Source organism: Anarrhichthys ocellatus, unplaced genomic scaffold (genome assembly GCF_004355925.1).
Source record: "Anarrhichthys ocellatus isolate YVR2014 unplaced genomic scaffold, GSC_Weel_1.0 scaffold50, whole genome shotgun sequence".
NCBI classification, from domain to species: Eukaryota; Metazoa; Chordata; class Actinopteri; order Perciformes; family Anarhichadidae; genus Anarrhichthys; species Anarrhichthys ocellatus.
Genome location: NW_022280080.1, coordinates 419,523 through 429,310, shown reverse-complemented (window position 1 = coordinate 429,310; position 9,788 = coordinate 419,523). Strand labels below are relative to the sequence as shown.

General features: G+C 39.7%; 1 protein-coding gene across 4 annotated transcripts in view; it reads left to right on the top strand.

Moving 5' to 3' along the window:
* The window catches only part of slc37a1 (solute carrier family 37 member 1), a 35,611-nt gene extending 26,177 nt beyond the window's left edge, over window positions 1–9,434 (top strand). For all 4 annotated transcript variants that reach the window (XM_031869941.1, XM_031869942.1, XM_031869938.1 and 1 more), the window contains exons 13-20: window positions 54–116; window positions 289–374; window positions 911–959; window positions 2,420–2,493; window positions 2,604–2,682; window positions 3,171–3,268; window positions 4,025–4,089; window positions 7,149–9,434. In XM_031869941.1, the coding sequence (XP_031725801.1) occupies window positions 54–116; window positions 289–374; window positions 911–959; window positions 2,420–2,493; window positions 2,604–2,682; window positions 3,171–3,268; window positions 4,025–4,089; window positions 7,149–7,164 (530 nt within the window). In that variant the 3' untranslated portion in view covers window positions 7,165–9,434. The remainder of the gene's footprint in view (window positions 1–53; window positions 117–288; window positions 375–910; window positions 960–2,419; window positions 2,494–2,603; window positions 2,683–3,170; window positions 3,269–4,024; window positions 4,090–7,148) is intronic.
* Window positions 9,435–9,788: the final 354 nt, after the last annotated feature.

Here is a 9,788-nt window from a genome sequence, read left to right as displayed (position 1 = left end):
GTGTGTGTGTGTGTGTGTGTGTGTGTGTGTGTGTGTGTGTCACGCTCCCTCAGCTCACCTTGATGCCAAGAAGGCTGGAGATCTCTCCACCCTGTTTGACGTGGGAGGCATAGTCGGTAGGTGCTTTTGTTAACCTTTTCCTCTTATGTGCATGCATGTGTTTTTTCTTCCCAAATTCTCTTACTGTCAGTATTTTTACATAGTTTTGTGCTTCATTGTTAGTATGAAAGATGTTTCACCGGCTCATCGCCTCTCTCCATCATGTGTGTGTTTGTGCATGCATCACAGGGGGGATCTTGGCAGGAGTGATCTCTGATAGACTGGGGAAGAGAGCCACCACCTGTGCAATCATGTTGCTGCTTGCTGCTCCTACAGTGAGTTCCCACTGCGCTGCTGCTACACTCATCCACAGTCCATACATCAAGCTAACAATGTTAGATCAGGAAATAAGACATGTGTTTACTGCTGAAAGGAAGTTGATTCTGTGTCAATGATGGACACGTCCAGGCGTAGAAGTGACTGATCAACAGGTCAGCTTTAAGCAGGAGCATACAGACCGTGTTTGGAACTGACCTGAGCTGCCTCACCAGGCCTCTGTCTGCTGTGTAGCACTTAGAGCAAACATCTTTCACTGGAGCTACATGTGTGTCTTTGTTAGCAGTGGAGCAGTAGACAGACTACACAGTGTCTTCTGTTTATGATATACATGAAGAAGACATACAGTAGTTATTGACATTTTTTTAAAGTTTCTGATAACTCAAAGTAGCTACAGAACAGTGTTGACAAATGAGACTGAGATATCCTCTGTTCACGTGAGCTGAATGTATGATCATGCTGCTGACATGTGAATTATGAATAGTGACTGAGAATGTTAGTGTTTTGACGGTGGTGCTTTCTCTTCGTCCTGCAGCTGTACGGCTTCTCCATGATCAGTGAGCTTGGTTTGGGGCCAACCATCGGTAAGAGCAGCTCACACTCCTCAGCCCACTCAGAGGCTAGTGCTAAGTGCTTAGATGATATATATATTATATATATAGATATATATATTCAGTGGTAGTTTTGAGAAGTGAAGAATTGTTGATTTTCTGGTTTCAGATTGTTTAGTTTGAAGAAAACTCGATAGATCTTCATGTTATGTCATTATGTAATAAATAGCTTTGGGTGCTGTGGTCCACTGACCAGCAACATTTAAAGTTAATATTTGTTTAGTTTTATACAATAAATGATTCATCAATTGTTGAGTAAACAAACATTAAATATCATTTAGTAGCATACCTAGTCAATGCCAAACCAATTTATTTACATTTGTATTAAGTGTTAGTTTTGTGTTATAACAACATGGAAATTAATCTTGTTATGTCACAAAACCTTCTCTGTATTTCACAAAAATAACATTAGTCATTCAAATTTCTTGTCATAACAATATAAGTTGATTTGTTGTTATTACAAGAAACTTGCATATGGTGTTAAAAAGAGAAAAGGTAATGGCTGACGACAGAACATTGGAGCCTACTTGGGCTGGAAAAAGTCTTACATATCTGTAAGAATTATATCACAAAATTGAGGCTGTGCCTGTTTTGAGTGACATGTCGGTCGGTACCACGGCGATGTTCAGCGTTCGGTTATGCTAAAAGCCAATCTATGGATTTGGCAGTACATTTTTTCCACTAGGCATATTTGGTTTTAAGCCTGATTTCCGCTAGCTAGTGCTAGCTGCTAAATGGCCTCACTCCTCTCAAGCTCCACCCTCTTGTAAATAAACACATTAGTTGTATAGATGTGAATGGTGATGATACGGCAAAAAGCACTCACAAAGCATGGTAAATGAGACAGAGAGCCAGCCAGCTAGCCCATCCGTCGAGAAGTGTTAAAATATATTTTCGGTTGATCATGAAACTGTGGCTATAGACTTTGTTTATTATTTATTCAAGTCTAATAGTGGTCAATAAAGTCAAATCATATGGCATCAGTCCAGAAAGTCTGAGGTAAAATTATCACTTTCCTGTCCAGTCAGAGTTACAGGAACTCTGGTTGAGCAACAACTCAGGCTTAGCCCGACACTAGCCCGACACTAGCCCGACACTGGCCCGACATTAGCCCGACACTGGCCCGACATTAGCCCGACACCGGCCCGACACTAGCCCGACACCGGCCCGACATTAGCCCGACACCGGCCCGACACCGGCCCGACACCGGCCCGACATTAGCCCGACACCGGCCCGACACCGGCCCGACACTGGCCCGACACCGGCCCGACATTAGCCCGACAGACCAGGTTAATTTCCTAGCATAAGTTGCTATAGTAACCGAGCTTCAACTACATTGAATTTGCTTTATGGAAGGGAATGAACTGAAGAACGGAGATAAGCCTTGTGGGTGGCTGTAGAAACTCCATAACGTACCCAGTCTGTTTTCTCAGGCATGCTGTTGGTGTGTGGAGGTCTAGTCAATGGACCGTACTCCCTCATCACGACTGCAGTATCTGCTGATTTGGTAAGCATCTCTACCTCCGACTCCTGTCTTCTGAACTTGTACATGATTATTTACTAAATCTGCACAGGCCCCCTCTCTCATTCCCTCTCTCTTTTGACCTTTGACCCTAGGGGACCCACAAGAGCCTGAAAGGCAATGCCAGAGCATTGTCTACTGTCACTGCCATCATCGATGGCACAGGATCTGTAGGTCAGTACCACCGATCAACTGACAATTAGGTTTCTGTACTGAGACATACACTATAGGAAAAGACCCCAGCAAGCACCATTTTAGTTTCGGGACACTATCTGACCTTCTGTAATGCAAACCTACCGAATGTCAAACATTGAACTAATTAACCGATTAGGCCAGTGTTCTTTAGAATATTTCTAAACAGCAACCAAACAGCTGGTCACTGTAGCTTTTAGTAAATGCAACTCACGCAGGAGGAAATAGTGCATTTGTTGGGGACTGTTTTCAGTGGCAGATTAATACATATCTGGTGCGCTAGTGAGTATTTAAAGCAACAGTGTATGTGGGATTGAGTATTGGGAAATAAAAATGAAATAATGATTTGCCTAGTGGCGCTCATACTGGCATGTCTTCTGTTCTTTCTCACATCAGTGTATTCACCATGTCCGAGATATATATTTGTCAGTTGTTGAGATAAATGATCCCGCCTATGTTTGTGATGTCAGGTGCAGCACTGGGCCCCCTGCTGGCTGGGCTGCTGTCTCCAGGCGGCTGGGATCAGGTCTTCTACATGCTGATGATCGCTGACTTCCTTGCTCTGTTGGTGAGTGCTTTAAAAAGCATGAACAACAAAGTATCATCACCAATAGAAGTAGAGGAAGTAGATACGTTTCATTGAGTTGTCCTTAAAGGTCAACTAAATAATGGGGCTCATTCACCAGTATGAGGTCAGATCAGTCTCAATATTGCTCACAGATGGATTTGGGGATTTAGATATAAATGACTCCCCATAAAAATATTTTTCAATGCACACAAAGAAGTTATTATATATAAATATAAACAAAATCCACATATTCTAATGGATTCATAATAATATTTCTGATGGACACACAAATATTTCTGGTTATGAATGAATGTGGTAGAAAACATATTTGATGTTGTTGCATTTATATACAAGCTGTTGATCCTGCATTTACAAACTGCTGGTCATGTGTGAACTTCACTGCACTTTTTTGAGACTCCTTTGATGTCGTTGATCCCCCCCCCCATAGTCTCCCCCGATAGTCTAAAGTAACCAAATAATATAGAATAATAATATGCAGTACAAGTAAACTTCAATAGTTTTTAAGTGGAGGTACTTATCTTTTAAAGATATTTTTTGCCATTTCTGCTTTATTAGAGAGAGAGAGAGAGAGAGAGAGAGAGAGAGAGAGAGAGAGAGAGATGTATGTATGTATATGCATATATATGTATATATATATAACATGCAGGATAGTACCCAGGTTGGAATTGTATATGTAACCTTAAGACAAGCTGTAGTAAAATAAATAAATGAACCACTAATTGACTGTGTGTGCAGCTTTTGCTACGGCTCGTGACGCAGGAGCTGACCTCCAACAAATCCCGTCCCATCTCCGCTGTAGAGTAAGTCCTGCTTTTCTCCTGTTCATCATGTTACTCAATGTCCTGTTTCTATTAAATGTTCTCGCTTTCCTTTCATTCCTTTACTCTTTATTTCTCAAAGATTGTGAATCATTTTGCTTTTGTATTCAAATGTTGAGCTGTGGTGTCAAAATGGTTTTCTCCACTTTACATTTAAAAGCAACTATAACTAATGTCGTGGCAACATTGTAATCCCGCTCTGACAATGAGGAACGAGACAAAAAGGTCTTACAGTATTGTCACACTTGTAATGCTGCGAGCATTAACGGTACACAGGACAAAGGTTAGGTAGAAATATACCGTGGCTTGGTCAGCCCCCTCTGGATGTTTCCTTCAGTTAGTATATTGCAAATCTTTGTTCAAAAGCCTTCTCATCATCATCTGATGACATCCAGGTGTGCAACAATGCCTTAGTTTAGACTATCAGGCCAGGGTTCATTCAGTCAAAGCTTACATGATCAGATTCAGTATGATCAAACATAAGGGAAGTTACCATGATCACACAGTGCATGATCGGAGGAATTTCCTTTACACTATGAACACATACAGTACATTGAAAAGTGTACCAGTTAAGTGTTTATTTACTTTTTGCAGAATACATTACAATATGTTCTTGCAGTGCTTATTCTGTAAATTCTTGTTTTCTATCATTATTATTATTTGTATTAGTAGTGGTAGTAGTAGTAGCATCCCTGCAAGACACTTGGAGGACTGGCGAGACAAGTGGGATGGGATGGGGGCACTTGGAAATTCCGTAGTTGAAGTTACAATCTTGCAGATCTGCGTTCTGTTCTCTTTGGTGCCACCTCTGTGAATAATGCATGCATGCATACAAACATACATACATGCATGCATACATACATACTTACATGCATACATAATAATAATAACACATCAATTTTCTATAGCGCTTTTCAAAATACCCAAAGATGCTTTACAGGGCAAAGACAAACAGAACAAAAAAAAAATGCATACATACATACTTGCATGCATACATACTTGCATGCATACATAAATACATGCATACTTGCATACATACTTGCATGCTTGCATACATACTTGCATACTTGCACACATACATACATACTTGCATACATATATACATACTTGCATACATACATACATACTTGCATACATACTTGCATACTTGCACACATACATACATACTTGCATACATATATACATACTTGCATACATACATGCATGCATGCATACATACATACATGCTTGCATGCATACATGCTTGCTTGCATACATACATGCTTGCATGCATACATGCTTGCTTGCATACATATATACATACTTGCATACATACATACATACTTGCATACATACTTGCATACTTGCATACATACTTGCATATTTGCACACATACATGCATGCATACTTGCACACATACATGCATGCATACATGCATACATACATACATGCTTGCATGCATACATGCTTGCTTGCATACATACATACTTGCATACATACATACATGCTTGCATACATACATGCTTGCATACATACATGCATGCATGCATACATACATGCTTGCATACATACATGCATACATACATACATACACACATACATACATACACACATACATACTTGCATGCACACATGCATACATTCATACTTGCATACATACATACTTGCATACATACATACATACATACACACATACATACTTGCATACATACATACATACATGCATACATTCATACTTGCATACATACATACTTGCATACATACATGCATACATACTTGCATACATACATGCATACATACTTGCATACATACATGCATACATACATACAGTACATACTTGCGTACTTGCTTGCATACATACATACATGCTTGCATACATACATACTTGCATACATACATGCTTGCATACATACATACTTGCATGCATACATGCTTGCATGCATACATACATGCTTGCATACATACATACATACATACTTGCATACATACATAGAAGTATGTATGTATTTATGCATGCATGCATGCATGCATACTTGCATGCATGTATGCATGCACACATACTTGCATGCATACATACTTGCAGACATACATACATTATATTACTTTACATTTGTTGCTAGCAGAATTGTCTGGAACAGACATGCATACCAGTTTGGATGTCCTTGTCCTTGTGGCTACACTGTATATGCCAATTCAATTTTAGAGGGATAATATTGAGTGCCACTAGATGGCGATTCAATCTTTCTTAATATTGTATAGATAAAGTAGTATTAGTAATATATACCAAGAACCAATCGGATACCAGAGTTTAAAAAATGAGCTGTATGCCTCACTGTGTGTAAGAGATCATTCTTTATGTGGAAGGCTTGACTTAAACATTGTATTTTTATTCTCCAGCTAATTGAGTCAGTATTGGTGCATCCTTAATACTTTTAATTTAAAAAAATGACTGCCTGAGATGAACAAGGGACACTTAAATTAAATCTATGAACTAGAAACATTACTAAATGAAGTAAAGGCAGATCTCAATAATGAACAGAAATGCATCATTTTCTGTGCATGAAAATAGATGGAATCAATATTATAATGTAATATCGTGTAATGTAATAATTATAATATAATAGCCATCCCAGTCATAATATGAAATGAAATAAAGCTTAAGGATTCATCTTAAGGTTTGTGTTCTTAAGGACTGGATGGCATTCAGCTTTATTTACAATGTTGAGATCTATTGGGACCTCCACTCTTGGATATGGAGGTTAACAATACTTTATTATTGAAAAAGGATAAAGAGCCCTTCTTCTGCGCTCCGTCCTTTATCACTGTTGAATGCAGATGATCATTTATTTTCAAAAAGCTCATCAGATGAACCAACGTTCTAAAGCCAGAACACAAAATGATGACAGTAAATCGTTTGATGAATATACTTAATAAAACGGGGAAAGAACATTGTTCCTTCATTGACCACAGGTTCAGTCTGCATAAAGTTTATTGCTCCAGACTGTAAAACTTAATGACACCCAACTCATCAATATGGTGTTAATGTTGTTTCTACTTCACAGGTTGAAGGAGCACTGAGCACTTTGATTGAACTGCCTCCACGTAGGAGCACACACACACACGCACACACACACACACACACACACACACACACACACACACACACACACACACACACACAGGCCCATGATAATATACACAGTGCTGTGGCAGCTGAAGTAGCTCACTGTACTAGCGTCCCTGAGGAGGAGCTGAAGCTGAAGTTGTGGCTGGTGAACCAGAAAGACCTGCAGCAGAAATCTGTCTGGAGGATTCATCTTCACATCCAGGATTTGCTCGCTACTCAACTCTTCCCTCCTCTTCCTGTGGCAGACTAGAGCTTGAACACACTGCCTGAGATTGGCAGATACATGAAACGAGCCTTACTTTGATGTGTATATTAGAAGTAGAAGTGACTCAAGCTATTTATTTTGGATAGCTGTCTTTGAAACAGCAACTTCCATGACTGTGTCCTTCTGGATCCTAATGTAGCTAACTTCCTATTCTTCTCCTTATGAGCCCACCCAACATGGACCTAACAGAACATCTGGAACACAACAGTTAAGTTTTAACCTAACATCTTAAACTATACCATTTGTTATTTCATGCCCAACCCTAACCCTGCAGTGGGCCCGTGGTGGCATCTAGTCTGGATGTAGACGTTTGAATCATGACGTGCTCATTGGCAGCTTGAGAATAAATACAGTCGATCAAGCTGTTAGGTGTGCAGGTGTTGAAGTCAACTTACAGAAGTAAAGCTCTTTGTTCTTAAATCAATACATTCCTTTGTTTGTTACCTTCTATCCACGTATCCATGTTGCCAAACACTGACTTAAGATGCACAGAACGCTCACCAATGAATATTCAGTAGCTGTGAGATGATTAAAGCTTCAAGCCCTTTCACACACGGAGCCCAGCGTGGAGTAAAGGAAATATTAATCTAAAATCAGCTTTGCAAACATTCTATAAAGAAGTAGATGCATTCAACAGTTTTATCTGTGCTCTAGGATACACAATGCATTTGGGTCCACAGTGCACCTTTAAAGCCAGTTCACCTAAATTATGAACAATCTCTCATACTTTGTATCTGTGGAGTCAGACGATCTCTAGCTCCGCCCACTACACCAATGATGGGTGAAGTTAAGTTCAGTGTGTGGTGCTGACGACATTCAACAGCAGCATCTTTCCACAAATACAGTCGTGTCCTGTTATTCTAGATGATCTGTTTCTACCAAGGAAAGTAGTTCAACTGTTGACGGCTTGTTCTGTGGATTATTTAGAAAGACAGTTTCTGTCATGTGTAGGAATCTTTAAAAGTCATATAATAATTCTTTGAAAATGTCACATTTCTATTGAATAGATTGGGGTGGAGGCTGAAATCTCCACCTGGACAGATTGTCTGCATGGATCGAGTAAGTTTGTTTGGGATTTATGTGAAGTGAGTTCAAGCTTCATGGGAACACTAAAGCTTCCTGTGCTCACACTATTGACCTCGTCAACAGTGTGAGCAGTTCAATGGTTTGTGTTAAACACAAACCATTGAACTCTCCCTCTGTCTGTTCAATGAGTGTGTCAGATGTGATGCTGTGTGTGTGGAAGGAGCTCAAACCAAGACCACTCCGTCTCCTCTCAGTGGAAGTTGCTGCTTCAGTGTCTTCTTTGCCTTAAACCAAAGAGATTGTGGGATCATGTTAATGTATTTTAATTAAGAGACGACTTATTTGTCATTTAAGTTATTCCTGTTGGTTTTGTGGCGGTTTCTGATGTTATGAAATGAAGGCACAAAGGTGTGTTTCTGTATCAGACCGGTGACGTCTGTTCTCTGTGGTGATCTGAGATATTATGAATGTAAACTTCTTGTCAAACCTCATATGGATATGTTTTGCAGTGCGATGTTGATAACTTTAAGTAACATGTTTATAGTGACAATTACTTCCACTATATGATCGTGTTATCATTAAAGATCCTATCGATGAAAATCTGAACACTAAGACACAAAGAGCTCACGGTAGACATTTTAGATTTTATCCTGCAAATGTAAAATCCACCAAATACAAACACCTTGTAATGCCATCTAATGTCATATTGTAAACATATTCATCCATTATTCACTTACTCATAATGCCTTCTTTAGAACAAGGCCACATGTGTTAATTTATTCCGTGTCAGTGAGGCCGAGTACTTGAACCTTTGTGTGCCTTATTTGTTGTTTGTCTTTTTGCCAGCCACTTGATTTTGTAAAGAAAAAAACATCTCCAAATGTTTCCTTGTTTCTTTGGGAATGAACAATAAAGAACTAGTTTTCTTCACTCGACTGGTTGTGTTCTTGATGGCTCTCTCTCTGCAGCGGACTACTACAGGTCAGACCTAAATCCGTCTAATACATAGCATGGAGTGCCCTTAAGTCTCAGCTGGAGGTGGCAGGTGTCATCCGAAATGATAAGCTCAACAGACAGAAACCCACTCAGTGACACAGGCAGACAACACGTCACACACACACACACACACACACAGGATGTTGAAGGGCACAGTTTCATGAATCTTGATCCCTGATATGAGCTAGGACTCCACTAAATGTACCCTCTGCTTTTACTTTTACCACCCTAAGGTTTGGGAAAAAATAAACATTCAAGTTGCAGATGGTTAACAGCCAATGTGGCTTA